The 20,156-nt window shown below is 50.7% G+C and overlaps 1 protein-coding gene across 3 annotated transcripts in view; it reads left to right on the top strand.

The window, feature by feature from the left end:
- Positions 1–20,156, top strand: part of LOC121440162 (myelin basic protein) — a 108,765-nt gene that overhangs the window by 67,716 nt on the left and 20,893 nt on the right. For 2 of the 3 annotated variants that reach the window (XM_041640901.1, XM_041640899.1), the window contains exons 4-5: positions 9,116–9,546; positions 16,336–16,404. In XM_041640901.1, the coding sequence (XP_041496835.1) occupies positions 9,116–9,546; positions 16,336–16,404 (500 nt within the window). The remainder of the gene's footprint in view (positions 1–9,115; positions 9,547–16,335; positions 16,405–20,156) is intronic. The other variant, XM_041640900.1, reaches the window with a different exon arrangement.

The raw sequence follows: 20,156 nt of genomic DNA, 5'->3' as shown, positions 1-20,156 counted from the left end.
GATGGAGGATGGATGGATGGCGGATAGATGGATGGATGGATGGATGGATGGATGGATGATGGATGGATGGAGGATGGATGGATGGATGGATAGTGGATGGATAGATGGATGGTGGATGGATGGATGGATGGATGGATGGACAGATAAATGAATGGATGGACAGATAAATGAACATATGGGTAGAATAGATAAATGGTGGATGGGGTAGATATAGATTTATGGATAGAGCATTTATTTGCTCCAGGGCTAAGAATGTTTTAAGACCTCATACCGTAAGGTCTTGTCAAAACAAGACTATGAGGGAGCCCGGAATCCTCAGATGATACATAGGCATACATCTGAGGTGATCTCAGGCATACAAGGTAGCCAAGCCGTAAAACCGTGAAATCACATGCTGAAGGTAGTAGAACCAGGGTCAGTTCTGTCATATTCCAGACTTCTGGACCATGTGTTCACATTCAGTTGAACTCAGCTTATGTGTGCTAAGAACTGGCTCTGTAATGCTGGCAAGATCCAGGAATCACCATCGGCTGTGGGCTTCCTGGAATGCTGTGGTCTGGGATGGGGATCCAAGTATCACCTTCGGCTGTGGGCTTCCTGGAATGCTGTGGTCTGGGATGGGGATCCAGGAATCACCTTCAGCTGCAGGCTTCCTGGGATGCTGCAGTCTGGGATGGGCACTACTCTAGGTCTACTTCTCACTACAGAGCTATAGCATCCTTGGAGCTTGTGTTAGGAGAAGAAACTATGACTATGGGGTTCCTTTTATCTCTCATGTCTACACAGGCTGCAATAGGGAAGCTGGATGGTGGGCCATTGCCTTCACTGGGCACAGGAAACTCTCACTCAGCAAGACTCAGACTGGCCAAGTATGTGAGTAGGTCCCAAGGAGTATAGTCCAGCCCTAGCCTGAGGCTCTCAAGTTATTGTGACCCCTTTCTTGATGTGGGAGAGTCCCTGAGTGAGCTGTTTAGAGTACATAGAAACTATATGTTCTGGGCACACAAAAGAGGCATTGGTGTGTGATAGGTGGGCTGACAAGATCCATTTGTGGAAGTGCTTAAAGCCATCGCCCCGGGCAGCCTGGCAGGCAGCCACATGCCTCTCATAGATGCAGAATTTCTGTCATAGCTAGTCCACAGGCCACACCATGGGCCTTTTTGTTTCCTATGCCCTCCCAGGTGACCCTGAGCACAGCCTGCCAGTGGCAGAATTATTCCATAAACAAGGAAGGTCCTCTCCAGCCTGGCCCACACTTCCAGATTCCATAGCTCCTCTGTAGGCCAGGGCTGCTTCTCAAGAAGGTCAAGTGGTCAGAGTCCTGTAGGTATCTATCCTCACTCCCCTCTTCTCCAGGTAGGAGCAGGGCTATATGTACCTGTGTGCCTGCAGCTTGCCCCAAAGCACAAAGTTCATGGTTTCCATCAAGGGCTAGATGCCAGTGACTGGGGACTAAACTTTGCCCTGGCCCCAGACCTCCCTGCTTCTCCTGTTGAGAGTATTTGAGAGCACAGCAGAAAAGCTCTCCTACCCAGGTCAGGACCCCAGAAAATCACCTGCAGACCCCTTTTGCAGCCAACACCCACTCATCCACCCATGGTCACTAAATAGGGAGCTTCTGAGCCACATGTTCTCTTGGTTACAGAGTCTGGGCAGCCTCCCTCAAGCTTGCCAGCCTGGAAGTCTCCAGATTTATCCACTTATCTGTACAGCTGCTGTAGTTAAAATTCCCACAAATTGGAGCAAACAATTGAGCATTAGGAGGAGCCCGGGGGGAGTTGTCCTGGCATCGTCGGTGTCCCATATCTTCCACACCAGTGCCTTGTGCCCCACCACCATCACCTCTATGTCCCAAGTGTTTCTTGTGTATAAAGAAAAATGCTGGGATCTCAAAATTTCTTCTGCCGGAACCAAACAGTCACAGTCAAGGACAGGAGCGGGGGAGGGGCTGATGTGCAGAATCTCACCGTGTTGTGATGATAAAGCATCATGGAAGAGAAAACTAGAAACAGGCCTGTATGCTAGTCTGCATCCTACAGCGGGAACCTTTAGTCATTCACCTGACCAGAAATATGAAAGGAGGCCACACGCTTTAAAACAGGAGTTTTGTTTTGTTTTGTTTTTTAAATCTCTATCAAATAATTACACTCTCTCCGCATTGCAGATTGCACAATAATGGTCTCTCCGATCCTGAGTTTGCAGCTAGGGTCTGGTCTGAGCCATCCTGAAAGTGGCCTACTCTGGCATGTTTAGATAGATGGATGTATTTGGGGCACTATTTCCAGAACTGACCATTGGCTAGATGCCAAAATCACTTCTTGGGGGTTGAGAATCGTCAAGCATGCCCAGCTAATGGAATCCAGCTGTTGATTGTGATGCTGAGGTATACTTAACCAACTGAAGTAGCTTCAGCTGTGCAAAGGCTCTGAGCTCTGAAGGTGGCTGATCCTGTCCGAGGGCTTCGGTGTGGTCTCCCATACCTGCATTGCCTGCATCCCAGGATTCCTGCAAGCATGTCTGTCTGTGCAGGTTTCCTACAAGCGTGTCTGTCTGTGCAGGTTTCCTGCAAGCATGTCTGTGCAGGTTTCCTGCAAGTGAGTGTCTGTGCAGGTTTCCTGCAAGTGAGTGTCTGTGCATGGAACCATGCACCAGATTCAGCATGTCCAGAAACGACGGAAAGGAAATGCAGACCCACCTGCCACACCCCTAGCTTTTGAACTCCCCCTGGGAACCCAGCACCTCATGCTTGTGTGCACACCTTTTAAAGCCTCACATTTCCTCAGGAAGGTGTCCAGACTGGAGGCCCTGAGGAGACAACTGGAAGGACATGTGGGGTGTGCTGGAAAGCGTGGAGCTGTTTGTGGGACAGGGTTTCCATGGGCGCAATAGACTGCAGCAGAAGAAACACACCCTTAGCACCAACCTCTGGCTTCTGGGGACAGTAGCTTGAGCTGAAGATGACACTGAGTGAGACCCTCGCGCTAGGCTGCCATTGTCTGCACGACAGACGAGACTGGCGAAACGCGCTGCCGCCCAGCTCGGCCAGTGACTTACCGAGGACAGCTGTGGGCAGGAGAACAAGGTCAGCTTCAGGGCTATGCCTGTGGGCCTCTGCGGACTCCAGAAGCAGCACAGGGTGATTTAATGATATCTGTTCTCTGTTACTCCTGTGCTCTGCTTTGCATGCACAGATCCCCTAGCACACGTGGGCAGAGGACTTGTCAAACCCCAGGACCGTGTGATGGTTTGTTTCCCGTGGTAAAGCGTCATGCTAAATCCATTATCTTGGTACCTCAGAACCAGGTGAACAATTCTTGCTACAAAGCCTTCCACACCTAGTCACAAAGGATTCCATAATGGACGCTCATTTCAAAAGCAGATTTAATAGAAACTCACACCTAAAAATGACTCGTTAGCTGGATGTGAGGATGCGTATCTGTAATCCCAGCACCCAGAAAGCTGAAACGGGAATATCACGAGCTCAAGGCCAGTCTAGAGCTATACAGAGAAAGTCTCAAAAATAAAGGACATGGAGTTGGGGGGCGGGCGGGGTGGCTTAGTAGACAAGGTGCCTGCTTGCTGTGCAAGTATCTGGGGCTTGAGTTCAGAACCCCAGAGCCCACTGGTAAAGCCTGACCTGGTAGCGTGAATGTAACCTGTAGTAACATGTATGTGCCCCAGGGGAGAGGGATGGAGGTGAAGACAGGAGAATTCCCAGAACACAGCTAGCCTCATATGGACAGCAGTAACCAAAAGACCCTGTCGGGACATAGAGTGTGAGAACCAACATCTGTGATTATCTCCTATCTCCACACACATGGACCCACACCCACATACATGCTGTAACATCATGGACCCATGCCCACACACATGCTGTGACAACGTGGACCCACGCTCACACACAGGCTATGACATACATGTTCCCATGCCCACACAGAGGCTATGACATACATGTTCCCATGCCCACACACAGGCTGTGACACACATGGACCCACGCTCACACACAGGCTGTGACACACATAAACCCACGCTCACACACAGGCTGTGACACACATAAACCCACGCTCACACACAGGCTGTGACACACATGGACCCACGCACACACACAGGCTGTGACACACATGGACCCACGCTCACACACAGGCTGTGACAACATGGACCCACGCTCACACACAGGCTGTGACACACATGGACCCACACCCACACACAGGCTGTGACACACATAAACCCACGCTCACACACAGGCTGTGACACACATGGACCCACACCCACACACAGGCTGTGACACACATAAACCCACGCTCACACACAGGCTGTGACGCACATGGACCCACGCTCACACACAGGCTGTGACACACATGGACCCACGCTCACACACAGGCTGTGACGCACATGGACCCACGCTCACACACAGGCTGTGACGCACATGGACCCACGCTCACACACAGGCTGTGACACACATAAACCCACGCTCACACACAGGCTGTGACACACATGGACCCACGCTCACACACAGGCTGTGACACACATGGACCCATGCTCACACACAGGCTGTGACACACATAAACCCACGCTCACACACAGGCTGTGACACACATGGACCCACGCTCACACACAGGCTGTGCCACACATGGACCCACGCTCACACACATGCACACATGCCCACAACATGAACACCTACATAAGATTATTATTATTATTATTATTATTATTATTATTATTATTATTATTATTATTGACATAGAAATAATCACAAAATAGCCAGGGAAGCAATGTGAAGCCAAGCAAAGGAAAAGGCAGGCCCTAAAGTGCTCACTAACCACAAAGAGGAGTCGCATCCAGGCAAGAATGGCCAGTTTGAAAATGTGACATGGAGGGCTACCACAGCGGGCTTCAGTGCAAGGATTCTGAGCCAGCACTCACACATGGTCCGTGGGTGCCCTTTGGGGAGCAAGAGGAAGCTGCCCTCTGTATGAGGGTACAGAGGAGTCGAAAGGGCGCATGAAAGGATGTAGCCTAGTGTTGCCATGCTGATGTTGTAGCATATGATGGACTCCGGTGACGAGAACCTGATGGATACAGAGTTAGCAACAGAGCAAAAACCCCAACACAGGGTGTGGGGGAAGGATGAAGAAGAGGAGGAGGAGGTCAGACACAAAGGAAAAATGAAGGGAGATGGGGGGCGGAGATTGGCGGCTGTAGCCACACAGAAAGATCCTGAAGGAGGACTCAGTGAGCACCAGGAAGCTCTGAAGGGGGAGTTAGTTCATAGAGCCTGGGCCACTGTGCCCTTTGGCTGGCCAGGTCAGCAGAAGATGAGCCTCCTGGAGCCGTGACTTCAGGGATCTTTAAATAGTAAATGTCACCCCAAATGTCAAGGCCCTGGGAGTCTCTGAGCTCTAAAAGCCATTTAAAATTTCCTGGTACCCGGACTGCTCAAAGGTGTACCGTTTCACCTCTCAGAAGGCCAGGCTGTCTCCCCACCGGAGCTTTCCAGGCTTCTCATAGCCGTAAGATTGGAGAGATGTTAGCAATACTCTCCATGCCCGTTTTGGTAAGATCAGATCTGGGCGTGTCCCTAAGAGTGGCACGCATCCCTTCTGTAAATGGAGTCTGAATGGAAAACATCTCTGGTTTCAATTTGACCGAGGCAATGTTCCTGAACACGCTGAACTGTGCTCGGGCCCCTCACAGGGCTGCAAGTTACAGGTTTAGACTCCCTACCACACTTCTTTCAGGAAGGGAGGAGCCACTCTGGGGACACAGAGGCCTTTCTGCATCTCACAAATAACTGCATTCAAGGACACAAAGCCCAACTGTTGTAAAAATATTAGCATTCAGATGCTCTTGTGTTTTGTTAATGCCTTTAATTCCTCACAGCATAGCTCTTGTCTTCCCTCCTCATTGGCATGCGTTTCTGTCAGCTACAGAATTTATAGCTCCAGCTCCAGAACCAGGCTCCTAGGTGCTCCTGCCACCCTCTCTACCTGTAAGTCAGCGCTGCACCCCTGCAAACCCCACCTCTCTAAAGCACCCCACAGAGCGCTGTGTGCACCTTTCAAACACTGTATGGTGACCAAGGTTAAGTACTGCTAGAAATAGCCATGTTCCTTTTTATTCACGACGAGCCAGTGGTCATGAAAGAAGGGTGCCAGCGGGCATCTCCACCCACTTGGTCCTGTCCTGTTCTCAGTCACCCTAAACTGAGTGACCCGTTCCCACAGCACCCGTCATGACAGCACGTGTCATCCAATAGAGGCCTGGATGAGACCGTAGCCATCCTGGTTCCCAGAGTTTGCCTGGCCCTTTGTCACCAGCAAATATTTAGACTGCAACATGGGGTTGCGGCTCAGCTTTGGAGTAAGACCCCAGTTAAGAACTTTGAGATGGAGATCATGTTATTTGTGGGTCAGTCTCTAGAACCTGTGATTTTCTGGATTTGGAAGCCTTTGCAATGTGGGTGCTGTATTTATGCAAACTTCTGTAACTATGTGCAACCAAGGGCACCACCTGCCTCAGACCCCTTATCAGCTGTCCCAGACCCCACCGACCTGTCATCCATGTGGCCATCCCATATCTGATCAGAGGAGCCTCCATGAGCTCAGACAGCTGTGGAATGTTTGGTCATTTCAACTCACCCTGGAAACCTCAGGACAGTCACACACTAAGAAATAAGAGAGGCACACTGGAGTCAGAAGTCTTCTGATGTTTCCAACCAGGAGACATTTTATATATGTTCCATTTTTATTTCTCCATATTGTGGAAGAATGAAACCAGGTGACCAGCACAGTGTCACCCTGGTCCTGTGAGCAGCTCTAGCAGCAGAGGGTGGGTCCTTCTGTGTGAGCACCCTGCCCAAAGCATAGGTTGGAAGGCAGAAGTGCCAGGCTGCACCTCTGATAGTGTTCTCTCTCTGCCTCTGTGAGTGCGTGCGTGCACACACAAGTCTACCAATCACCAAGTCTATACGTGACTGGTGCAGATCCCGCATCAGCTATGCTGGCCCCAGAGAGCAGCTGCTCAGATGGGGTAGCCCAACCCGGAGTGCCTGCTTCACGTTCGCCTTGGGTACCAGCACACAGATCTTAATGAGTGTGAAGGCAGAGAAATTTTCTTAGGAAGTGCAATCCATCCACAATTCATGTCATACTCTGGTGCATCCCACATTGCCTTCTATAGTGGTTAGGTATCTTGTTGCCAAGACAAAATTCCTGCCCAAGGCAGTTTAAGGAAGAGCAGGTTTATTCTGTCCCACACTGTGAAGGTAGAGTGAATCGTAGCCAGCAGTAAGAGTGAGCCAAGTGGTCACATTGCATATAGTCAGGAAGCAGAGAGACAGCTGCTTGGCTTGCTTTCTCCTGTGTAGTCATTCTGGGCCCCTTGCCGGTGCAGTGATGCCACCCACATCTAGAGTGGGTCTTCCTGCTGCAATTAACCCCATCTAGAGACTCTCTTACACACATGTCCATAGGCTCATCTCCTAGGTGATTCCAGTCATCTCCTGGGTGATTCTAATTGTCTCCTGGGTGATTCCAGTCATCCCCTGGGTGATTCTAATTGTCTCCTAGGTGATTCCAGTCATCTCCTGGGTGATTCTAATTGTCTCCTAGGTGATTCTAATTGTCTCCTAGGCGATTCCAGTTGTCTCCTGGGTGATTCTAGTTGTCTGGGGCGATTCTGTCAAGTCGATAATGATTATTAGCCATTGCATCTCATTGCAAACGAAGACTCTCCCAGGAACCGTTCATCAAGGCTGTTGGCCCTTCAGCAGGCCTGAGGCCATCCATCTCTGGAAGTTCTGCTGGCCATCTGGGCCCTGTGAGGTGGATGGGGAAATGTCATATCAGGAGTGCTCACGTGCAGCCTCCCCTCCTAGAGAATGGTACTCAGGGCTTCCAAACCGACTGTGAACACCTTCCTTTCTGGGAATATGGAATCTCTAGCCTCACCAGACAGGGAGTCTCAGGGACAACCTCCCCAATACCACAAGGACAAACCACCAAGCAAATGGCATTGCAGAGGTGTGTCGTGAGCTTGCTGTAGGATGTGATGTGATCCCCTGGGGTCACACGTGTTTCTTGATGAGCAGGGCTCCAACTTCTCTGTGATGTACCAGGGCTGCCAGTGGCAGTGTCCACGTCCTGTGGGTGGCTCTGATGAGTCATGGAAACGTGGTACTTATGATACCCTGACGGAGTCACCAGAAAACACCTTCAGCAAAACAGTGTCCCCACCCACGGCTGCCTTGTTTCAGCCCTCTGGGCCTCTTTCTTCCCTCTGCCTCCCTAGAGTATAAACCTGGCAAATCCTTGGCACTGCCTGGCCCCTCAGCCTGGCCTAGGCACCACCACTGTCATGAGGGGGGTCTGCACATCCCAAACTCTGGATAAGAGGGCTGGCTGATGGGTAGACGGGAGGGAGGTTCGATAAAGGATGGGTAGGGAGTGGATAGATGGGTGTTAGGAAGGTGTGGCTAAGCCAAATTTCTACAGGTAAGAGTGAGACCTATGAGAGGAAGCTAAGTGACAGTCACTTAAACCCAACTCTGTAACTTGAGAGAAGAATAGACTTAGTGCCTGGATAAGCAGCTCCCAGGGCCAGAGGCCTCCTGTGGAATCTGGGAGAGAGGAAGGCCCCAGTGACCTGCTTCCCTAGGTATGAGCTGCAGGAAGATGTGAGGAGTCTAGTCTCTACTGAGAACACTAAAACCACCTTTTGTCAAACAACGGTTTCAACATTTGGGGCTCGTACATCGGTGGCCCTAACTTAGACAGTAGATAGAAGATACCGACACCACAGAGCTCTCTGGTGCAGGGAGTAACTCGGGAGACGTTTGGCATGATTGCTATGGGTACTCAGGCCATCCCCACCCTGGGGAGGAAGGGTTCTTTAGATGAGATCGTGAAAATGACCCCTGAGTCTCCTATACCAAGCAAGCTCAATCCAGGCTAGCTCCCTCCAGTTGAGGCAATCCAAAGTACTGTGGGGGCTCCTGGGGCCATCACTTATCTCTGGTTTTATAGGAGACAGCTAGCTCAAGACCCCAGGAAGAAAGCGGCTTTGTCCCTCGGGAGGCCGTGCACAGGCCCACATTCATATCGCATTGTTGTTGCAGGGGAGGCAGATGCGGTCCAAAACAATGGGGCCTCGGCTGAGGACACAGCGGTGACAGACTCCAAGCACACAGCCGACCCAAAGAATAACTGGCAGGGTGCCCACCCAGCTGACCCAGGGAGCCGCCCCCAGTTGGTCCGCCTCTTTTCCCGAGATGCCCCAGGAAGGGAGGACAACACCTTCAAAGACAGGCCCTCCGAGTCCGACGAGCTCCAGACCATCCAAGAAGACTCCACAGCAGCTTCCGAAGGCCTGGATGTGATGGCATCACAGAAGAGACCCTCACAGCGATCCAAGTACCTGGCCACAGCAAGTACCATGGACCATGCCAGGCATGGCTTCCTCCCAAGGCACAGAGACACGGGCATCCTTGACTCCATCGGGCGCTTCTTTAGTGGTGACAGAGGTGCACCCAAGCGGGGCTCCGGCAAGGTGAGCTCCGAGGAGTAGAGGAGCCGTGGGGTTAACGGCAGAAAGGAAGGAGAGGTGGGCAAATGAACTGGGCACATGTCCCTGTGTCTGAGATACTGGTCCTAGCCGGACAATGCTGATGGCCCAGGGGAGTGGCCTTGGTCACCACTTAGCCTATTTCTACTTGTTCTGTTCCCTTTGTCACAAGGGGGCAGCGATTGGGGTGTCACTCAGGAATGCAAGGGTCTTCTGCATCTGAATTTTGGGGCACCCTGGATGTGACAGTGAGAGTACCTGTCTTAGGTGTGTGTGCCCTTTGCCTGGGGCTTCCGCTGATTCTGCCTCTGTACAGTGCTTCTGGTTTCAGTCCTGATTTGTGCTCATTCGCTGCTGGTTCAGGCCGCTAACTTCTCGCCACTGTGAAGTAATGGTCCATTGAGGAGACGGAGGTCTGCAGAGCAAACCCCTCCACCTCTGGGCAACTTTCCCCTTGGTCTTAAGTAGTTTGTTGGGGGCGGGTGGAGGAATTAATGAATGTTCATGAGTCAAAGCTTTATTATTTTGTGATTCCATTAATTTAAATATAAACTGTGCTTCCTGATGTTTCAAAAGCAAATGTTCTGTGGATGAAAACAAAAACTGTATCAGAAGATAAAAGGTACAAATAGTCCAGTTTCCAAGCGCAACACCTGGGGAGGGATGCCTTAGCCTGTGGTTCAGGTTTGTCTAGCAGCTAGTGACAGGTGGCTATTACCTTACAAGTGTGTGGCATTTTCTCTAACTCTGTTGGACGGCTGGACAACTCTGGGGAGGAGTGTGGGTGGGAACGTTCAAAACAAGCCCTGGTTTTTGAGCAGCCTGTGAATGGTGACTAAGAGCCTTGCAGAACTCAAGCGGTTCTGGACTAAAGTGTGGGACGGAGGCCTCTCCACGGCTCTGGGGCTGTTGGCAGTGCAGGTTTCCTGAAATGTTGTGGTCACAGCCACACGTTTGAGAGAGAGTGACTGAACTGCTGGAGCTGAGCTCTCCGTGGCCACCAGAGCCCCTCGGCGTCTCAACAGCCTTGTTAGGATGTCACCACAATTTGCTTGTCATTAACCCTCGGTGTATCTGACCTGCTGACAGAGTCCAGGTGCATGTGGCTCCTTTGCAGCCTGTACTAGACATTCTCTCGGTCGTTGGCAGGGCTCTCAGCCCGATACATCAATCCTGGGGCTTGTTTCTAACTTACATTCGTGTGGCTTTTCAAGTGTTCTTCTCAAGGCATGTTGGTTCTGGAGGGTCCAGATGTCTGTCCCCTGAGGCCTATCTGTGAAACCAAGACCCCCACACACATACACAGACACAGACACAGACACAGACACACACACACACACACACACACACACACACACACTCAGCCTCACCAGCCTCGAACCCTTAACCTGGTCTGTGCAGCTGAGGAGACAAGAACATGTTTTTATGCTGTGCAGGAAAAGTGAACCAGCTAGAGGGAGGGCTCAGAGTCTAGAACCAGCTTTGTGGTTGTGGTTCAAGCTGCTGCAACACCATAGCATGTCCGTGGATAGCACCATGGCCCTCCCAGAATGTACAGATGTGTACTGTTTTAAAACCACATGCCCATCAAATGTTTCACAGGAGACAGTAAAGGCTCAGAGCAGTACTAATATTCACAGATAGTTTCTCTTAGATCATCAAGGATCCTGAGGGAGAGAAAGCATTTTCACTGGAGATATATATATATATATATATTTTATACATATATATATTTAAATAATTGGGATTTTTTTTAAACTTAAGGTGTCAATTCTCTGCACCATTGCTGTGCATTCCGAATATGAAAAAGTTTTTAAATGAACAACCTTTGTACATAAAAGGTCCCTTGATGTTTGTATATGTGATCCTTATTTTCTCATTATTTGTTAGTTTGTTTGGTTTTTTTTAATTCACATACAAAAATAGGGTTATGGCATTTCCATAGAGTTTGTCTGTGTTGGCCTTCCCCTGTACCCTCCTGAAGCTTGTCCCAGATGGAGCCAGAGGCACCTTCCTCTGCTGAAAACCTGCTGCCCAGGCACACACAGCAAGGGCCTGGTCACTGTGTCCAAGCCTACTTGAATGTGATGCTTGGCTCTCTAATGTCGGAGATAGAAAATTATCTCACTCTACACCGAGCTATGAATCACAATCACCCTAGCAGCTGGGGCCAGCTTCTGGAGTACTTGTTTCTATTTGTATTTTGATGCTTGTAGATGGGGGGGGCTCGTTTTCCTAGGCTACAAAGGTCCCTGAGGAAGCTGCAAAGAAAAAAGCCCAACGACTAGCTAGCTATCACTGTCATTCTGAGACAGGGGTCTAATTCACGTGCAGGGTGCCCAGGTAGGACCACAGGACCCACCACCCGCCACTTGCAGATAAAACTATAGCCTGCCTGTACGGAGCCAGTTCTCCAGAAGGAATCTGGGAGACTCTGAACACCCTCCTTCACCCTGCAAAAGGGCTTCTGGTCCTATTGCCTCCTGCATCCTCCCTCCCCAGGCACGTGGTGCCTCCGTGCCATGCAGAGCCACCACCCCCGGCACACAGAATGCGGGGACAACACCCAGCCTTTGTGTGTTTGCCGGGCTGACATTCAAAGAAAGCTCATGAAGAATGCCCTGAGAAGGCATATTCTTCTGAGACCCATGGTGAAAAGTCCATTGATGGAGAGCATTCTCTTTTGTCCTGGGAAGAAAGGGAGGCTGTGCTCTGGCCTCTGAGGAACAGGTCTCCCAGCCAGTAGGATGCCCGGGCCTAAAGAGGGTGTGAGGAGGTAGGTGGCTTTGAGGAAGAGAACAAAGGCACCTGCTCCAACCCCTTTTCCTCTCACCTACTGCCGAGCCCACCAACCCCCAGTCCTAGGGCAGTCCCAGGCCCACCAGCTGCTGTCTCGGAACACAAATCATAGAAAGATCCCTTCCCATTCAAAGAAAGCATCTCACAGAGGACCTAAGCTGATCATACAACACCGCATCCAGATACACACACACACACACACACACACACACACACACACACACACAAGAAGGTAGCAGCTCATCTTCCATTCTTCCAGCAGGGGGAAGATGGTCTAAGCTAAGCCACCTTACTAGTGGCTCCACCTATATTTTTTATTATCTATTTATTTAATATGCAATCTCCATTTCTAACCTGCCAGTGTAGGCCTTTTGTCATTTAGTCTGCAGATGGCTGCTCTGCCCCTTGTTTTGACAGGCCAGGACTAAGTACTGCTGGGTGTAATCCATCTTGTGAAATGGCCGGTGTCTGTTCCCTGACTCTTTCTACCACATTCTAATACTGTATTAAACGTATCCCCATTCTCCAGTAACTTTAGTCTTCACTGTTAACTTTGGCATCCGAAGGTGGCAGATACACTTGCCACTGTGTGGAAAGGTGACATGCACGGTCACATGAAGGACATGGTGGGAGTACCCATGTGATCCTCCCAGAATTCCAGTAGAGCCACTGTCAGAGAGAGAGTGTTTGTTGTTGCTACCTGCAAATAGAGCACTCAGGGGTCCAGGCAGAAGCAAAACTTCCTCATAAGCACTAGGGACCGCCATGCCCCTCCCTGTCTCCCACCCACTTGGCAGTAGTTTTTGAGAGGCGTTTTAGAGAAAGTCTGCCTGTGAAAGCATCTGTGTCCAAGGTCATGCTTTTGAGATTTCTTGTATAAACTGTTTTAATGAGTAGCCGCACCTTGGCCGGGTATTGGTCCCTAGTGTCTAACTCTGCCTGTCTGCCACCTTGACTACCACCGCCATCCACTGCTACTTAAGTGGGTGGCAGTTATCCCGGAGTTTGGCGGGCATTTGCGCCCTCTGTAAAAGTGGGATGTTTGTAAATCGTGTTTGTATTTAATGGTGATACCCTTAGGTGGTTGTACTGCGATTTGATTTTGCTGTAAACTTCCGCGTAATGTACATCTCTGCCTCTGTATGCTCTCATTAAACATCTTAACAGACCAAAGATGGTGTACTAATTGCATATGGACTTTTTAAGTTGTATTTTTATTTTGTTAATGGCTTTGTGTGACTGGCATCTCCACGGCCTTGAGAAACGCCCACAGGTAAGTCTGGGCACTCAAACTCTGTCACCTCCGACAATGGCACAGTCCCCGGTACTCTCGCCGTGGCGGTGTGGTAGCTAACTCTCTCCCTCCCCGTAGTCACTGTCACTCCTGCAGCACTTAACGGGGTGTCCTGAGGATGGAAGGGATGTGAGGGCACAAAGGGGCCAACCCAGGAAAGCCCACCGGTACTGAGGATCTAACTTTCCTCTTTGCTGTAAAATCCCCCACAAAGCAACATGTGGAAGGGCAGGCTTATTCCAGCTCACATTTGGCGCACCATAGCGGCGGGAGCTGGATGGAGGCAGCTGGTGACACTGTATCCCCAGACAGGAGTCAGGGAGATGGAGGCTGCAGCTCAACTGGAGTTCTTTTTATTCAGTCCAGAATCCCAGCCCAATGCATAGTACGTGAGGGCGGGTCTTCTTATCAATCAAGATAATCTCTCCTGAACCCTGTGGCCTGTCTCCTGGTGAGTCTAGCTCCTGTGAGGTTGGCAATCAGTGTTAGCCATCACACTGAGTGAACACACCAGGACGGCCCTGCTGGGCTCCCCAGGGAGGTTCAAAGCCACAGGACTCCTGCAGTTGAACCCAGAGGAAGGGCCAGGCTCCTCTAGAGAGTAATGCTGGATAAACCTGCCGCCAGGATAGATGAGAGATAAAAGCAAAGACAATAAGCAATTTAGAAGGTGACCTGTGTGACTTCCTCCCCAGGGACCCTGATCCCGACTCTCACCTCCTTCTACCCACGTCTACTTTAAGGGATGATTTCCCAATCGTTGGTATTTCATTCAGTTAAAAAAAAAAGGATTAGCCAGACGGTGGTGAGCAGTTCTGACTGGTTGGTGGAGAGTGCAGCCTGGCATCTGAAGAACTAGATCATTGTACGGAAAATAATCCCTCTTTGAGCTGATGGTGAAAGTCATGGTAACACCAAGATACTGGCTCAGTATCTAAGAGTTGTTGGATGATCCCATCAAACCATGGCTTTGTATTTTATCTTGAAGTTGTTTGTTTAGGAACAGGAAAAGCAGAGAGCAGCAGCTCAGAGAAAATGAAGTGTCCTGGGGAAGTCCCTACATGTGATTGTTTCTAAGGGGCGTTCTTCACGCACACACACGTGCACACACACACACACACCCCACTCCTTCCAAGCTGCAGGGACACCTTAGGCTCAGAAGTACTTGCTTCCCAGTTAGTCAATTGAAGACGTTTTCTTGTCAGCCTGCACCTACTCTGACTCGAAGCTCGAACCCTTGTGAATCTGCACAGCAAGGAAAGGGCTTGTTATCCTTTGTCTAACCCTGTTTGGGAGCAGTGATGTCAGGGTACAGATTACACTTCTGTAAGCATCAGCAGGTCACACTTTCTCAGAGCTATGGTTTGCCTAGAGCCATCTGCCCACTTTGTGTATAGATGTCAGACCTTCAGGGATGCGGGGAGCTCACAGTGGCTTTCATTGGGAAAGCTGTCCCGTTCTACAAAGAAGACCCTAATGGGCTTCTCTCTCTCCTTCTGTCCATGTGTGTGGCCTGGGTTTGCTCAGACACCCTCCCTTTCTCAGTTGAGAGGTCACTCTGGGGACAGTCAAGTTTTCTTGAACAGAAGCCCACACAGGCTTCCCCTAAAAGGTTCACTCCAGCGTTAATACTGGAGTTCCTCATCCTTCAGCTCCTGATGGAGAGGATTTAAGTCACCAAAACTCTTGCTAGCATAGAAGTGGCCCCTCTTGTATGGGTGACGACTCTTGTTCATGAGACATGCCACTGAGCACAGCCCACCGCAGATGCTCCTCTTGGAACCCTAGTGTGTTGATTTTCAGTGGTCCTAACAGAACTAGCGAGTCAGACACTACAGTCACCTTCTGGCACAATGCTCCGCTCCTGCCCATCACTGACAAGACCATTCACCTGCCCCAGAGCAAGAATCTGGAACCTACTGGATGGACGTTCTCTCTTGACTGACCACTCTAAGCAGCCCTCCCCCATTCTCCCCTTCCCTTCCTCTCCCCCCCCCCTTCATTTCTCTCACTTCCCATCATCCCTCTTTCATCCCCTCCCTTCTGGTTATTTTACCATGTACAGTCAAAAGGACAGAGATGCCTCTGGCCTGCCATTTACTTGGGCCCTCTAATTCCGTTCTTTGAGGCTCACTTGGGCTTCCTTGAGGTCAACATACTCTCTCATAACTAACACTCTAAATTAGGATACTCTGAATCAGGAATAAATCCCATGCCATAAGACTTATAGCAGTAGAGTTGAGAGTAACATGACTCGTGCCAGGGAAAGAGTGGTGTCCCTGAGCTTCACCAACAAAGAAGGAAGGCAGAGAGTGTCACTCCATGTGACCGCAAGCATGACCCCGAACACTGCAGGTCCTGAAGTCATCTGGAACTCTGGAGAAGCCTTGAAAAAGTTAGAGAATGCCATTCAGTCTGAGTCCTACTTGGAAATCCAGCACAAACTACTGCATTTGCCCCTAGGGAATAAAGGCCTGCAAATAAAACTCAGTGTGAAATGAGGCTATTCCCTTGCAATTCAATGGTAGGCTCCCAAAACCTTTCACCACACCAGACAAGCAAACGTTCCTTTGCCTGCAGGAGGTCAGCTGCACAGGTCCTAGAGATTGTCGGAGGACCGCGGGGCTCTGCAGGCAGTGCCCACACTGGACTCACCCAGCCCACTCTGTCCTCCTCGGCAGGTACCCTGGCTAAAGCAGAGCCGGAGCCCTCTGGCCCACAGCCGTCCTGTGCTGTGCAACATGTACAAGGTAAGCTGCGGTCACCGTCCCTTCAGCCAAGGGTCACCTGTGTGTGAAAATGCTCTTTGAAAGAGTCAGGATCTTACTGTGTCCCTGGGGTCCAAGAGGCCTTCAGGGCATCTGTGAGACCCTGAAAGGATACAACAAGGAAAAAAATCAAAACAGTAACAACAACAAAAACATGTAGGAGGTAGAGAGTCTGTCTTTGAGTCTCTGGTGCAAAAATCTCAAAGAACCAACCAGGACACGGTACAGCTATCAGGTCATAATGGAGAAGGCCATGGGAACAAGCTGTGGACCTGTGATGTGGCCTTCTGTAATGCCACACAGGCTGGAGTCACCAAGAGCACTGGCATAGAAGGACCAGCGTGGAACAGGTCATTGCCTGCCTGTGTTCCCTAACTACTTGGAAAGCAAGCTTCTATCAGATATCAAGCACTCCCCAAATATCAGCTGAGTTAAACTCAAACAGTGAGTGTCCTTCTTAAGTCCAGTCCCCTGAAATCTGTCCTTCTGAGTATGTCACAGAGAGTGTGACTGAGATCCGCCCTCATTTCTGGGTATGGACACTCAGATAATGTGGACACAGCTGGGGAAGGTAGCAAGAAGAGGGGGATCCCTCAGTCAGCCACGGATGGGACTGCTCCTCATGCAAGCTCAGCTTCACCACACACATTGTGTGTCTATCAGTGACTGTTTCACATAGACGCACACACCATCTGGACCTTGTCACCTGCCTTTGTCAAAGACAGAAGGTGAAAGGTTTGGAAACAACGTCTCAGAGACCTAACCTCTAGAACATTCTCTCTCTCTCTCTCTCTCTCTCTCTCTCTACTCCATCGAGCACCTATCAGGAGGGAGGATGCCAAGGGGTCAGTGACGTATTAAACGTAAGCCAGCGAGGGGGCTCACTGTGGACGACCACGCTGGTGTGGCCAAGTCCTGCTCGGTTTCAGCTCTGCCTGGCTTTGAGAGCTGTCTCGACTCTTCCCCCAAGTAGTTTATGAGGGCTCACTGTCCCTCCAGAGTTCATCTTTATGGTTCTGCTGGGGCCAGCATCCACTTGACATGCCTACACAGGGCAAAGGTCTCAGGCAACAGACAGCACCTGCCCGGCAAGTGCCTGGCCCTGCCGTTTCAGAACTTAGCCTGAAGCCAGTGTGTCAGATGTGAATCCTATAACAATGCCAGGCACCTCATCCAAAGGCGAGAGAGGCACCTGGTACCCAGGGCTGGATGACTGAACCGAGCCGTAGGATACCTTGTTCATCGTGAACAATGCTGACACTGTCTACCTGTCCTCCCCTGGACTTGAGATGCCGCTCTAGGAAGCAGACCCTGAGTGGAGTGGAGATTCTAACCAGAACCCCAGGGTTTCCCCAGCTGGGAACTATCAAGAGAATATTGGCTTTTTCTCCTTGAACAATTACTCAGCAGGGAGAAGCCAGCCCCTCCTGCTCTTTCCATCCCAGCTGTATATATTTTAAACCTCCGTGTATATATTTTAAAGGCTGGTCAAACTGCAGGCCAGCTGTGAATGACATTCTCGCATGGTCACAGAGTCCAGTCTCTTGTGGACGTGTGTTATGGCAATATGATGCTAAAACATGTTACAGGTTCCCAGTGTGAGGTTCTTTGCACCTGTTATCTGTGGGTTCCCATTTTCATTCAAACAGAGTTTGAAGACTGGCTTGAACACTCATTAGGGCCAAAGTAAGGCAGACGCGAGTTATTAGGTGCTGTATATCATATTTCCATGTCTACTGTGAGGGAAAACAGATGTAAGATAAATCTAGAGGCAAGACCCTGGTGTATTCTACCAGGCAACAGGGAACTGTTCCAGGACCCGTGCGCGGAAGTTACCCTGGCCTCCCGGATACTCCAGGGAAAGCACAGTCATGGTTCTGGGTCTGTCCCCACGGCAGGTAAGCACAGAGGCCAGTGTCTGTCTAACAGCCCGGGATTTTCCCTCTCGGTTGCAAGCCCACGGGACTTTCCTAAGGATTGTCTACTCTCTCACGTGGTGATGGTGGGTGATGTCGTCCTCCAGCACTGAGGTTGTCTTCGTTATGTTAAGAGAGGTGGTGATGAGTCACAGGTATGGATTAGCCTCAGCCACAGCGAAAGCCCAGCCAGGCCTGGCCCCACCCAAGGTTTCAGAAAGACTCTTGACTCTTGTCATTCAGGATTCTGTGACTTGAAACAAGCTTGCTAAGGAGATAAAGGCGCTAGGTGGAGGCTGCAGGCTGGGCAGCAACTTAAGGCATCGGGAGCTGCGAACTCTTCTCTCTTGCAAGTCGAAAGCTCAGAGGACACGGGTGAGCACTGCTAGTAGCTGTGAACGCTTCTTCCTAGCTTTGTAGCCAGGACACATCCCACGTGCTCGCTAGGAAGGCACCTCTATTTGTGTCAGTGGAGAGACAGGTACACACACATGCCACTATATTATGTGTTCCTCTCCTATCTCCACCCCTCGCTCTCCTAACACACCTGCAGGCCCTGTAACGAAAACCCACGTTCTGTCACACCCAGTTGGTCCCAGCACCGCTATGGCCTCCTCAAGTGCCAGACTCTCTGCTAGGCATTCTTCAGTTCCAAGAGACTCAGGCATTTTCTTGGGGCCATGCTTGTTCTTTGGAGCTTGGGGGACAAGTGGGAAGGAGCGGAAAGAGATAAATAGGAGAGCGTTTGAGAAAAGCAAAAAATTCCAGAGTGGGGAAGGATGTGGACCTCAAAGGGACAAACAGCCCCCCAGAAATGCATAGACAGGTCTCGCATACCCCATCTGGGCAGCCTTCCTCTCCCTTCCTCCGTTCCTGCTTTGTGGATGGTTGGCATGGCCTGGCATGGCCTGGGAGCAGGCAGTAGTATGTTCTACTAACGGAGAACACAATGAACAAAACGAGGCAGGAGCTAAGGAGACCCTATCCATGAGGACCGCCTCTCATTGCCAGTGTGTGGGGCTTGGCAAGAACCCTGGTGGAATGATGGACAGAAAGGGCCATCTCCACTGTCCACAGAACCCTGGGGGAACGGTGGACAGAAAGGGCCACCTCCACTGTCCACACCACCAGGTGCTTTGTCTCGGCTTCATTTGGAAGGCTTTCTAGCCTCTCCTTGCCAGCCTGGCAGGGCACCATCCAGCCATCACCATGCACAGCCCAGGTTTCCCAAAAGGCCCGCACTGCATCCGACCCTCCAGCTCTGGGATTCTGCAATCTTTGGTCATAAAGCAAGAATCAAAGACCTGAGGGTTAGGTCTCGTTCTACCAGCCAGTCTGCAGAGGGATGTCCCTGGGCTACAGTCTTCTCAGAGCTAGGCTTGCTCACTTGGGAAGCGGCTGTGACCAGAGAGAGGCCCGTTATCTGTCTAGAGAGGACTTGGTGCTGAACAAGTGAGAAAGATCCGTGTGCTCAGAGCAGACTTCCTGGTAATGCCATGGGCAGTCTCCCCTCTGTGTACTCCGTTCCAACCTGTTCTAGAGGACTCAAGGTCTCCTCAGAGGGCATGCTGGACCTGCAGGCTCCAGGGACTCCATCCACCCTGAGCTGCTACAGCCTTCGGGCACTGTGTTTCTGCTCTTGAGTGTGGTTTCCTCGGCTGTTAAATTGAGAGTGTGATTTAATTGGAACACACTACAGATATTGTCTGAAGACTCCCAGCCCACTGGTCTTCTCTCTTCAGGAAAGGTTCACATCAGGTGAGGGGTCTCAATCCTCCTGAGGTGGAGGCAGAGCCTCAGCAGGCACCAGGCTCCTTA

Source organism: Microtus oregoni, unplaced genomic scaffold, assembly GCF_018167655.1.
Source record: "Microtus oregoni isolate MIOR12 unplaced genomic scaffold, Mior012 000065F_ref0000479, whole genome shotgun sequence".
Lineage (NCBI taxonomy): Eukaryota > Metazoa > Chordata > Mammalia > Rodentia > Cricetidae > Microtus > Microtus oregoni.
This window is presented reverse-complemented; position numbering and strand designations above follow the sequence as displayed.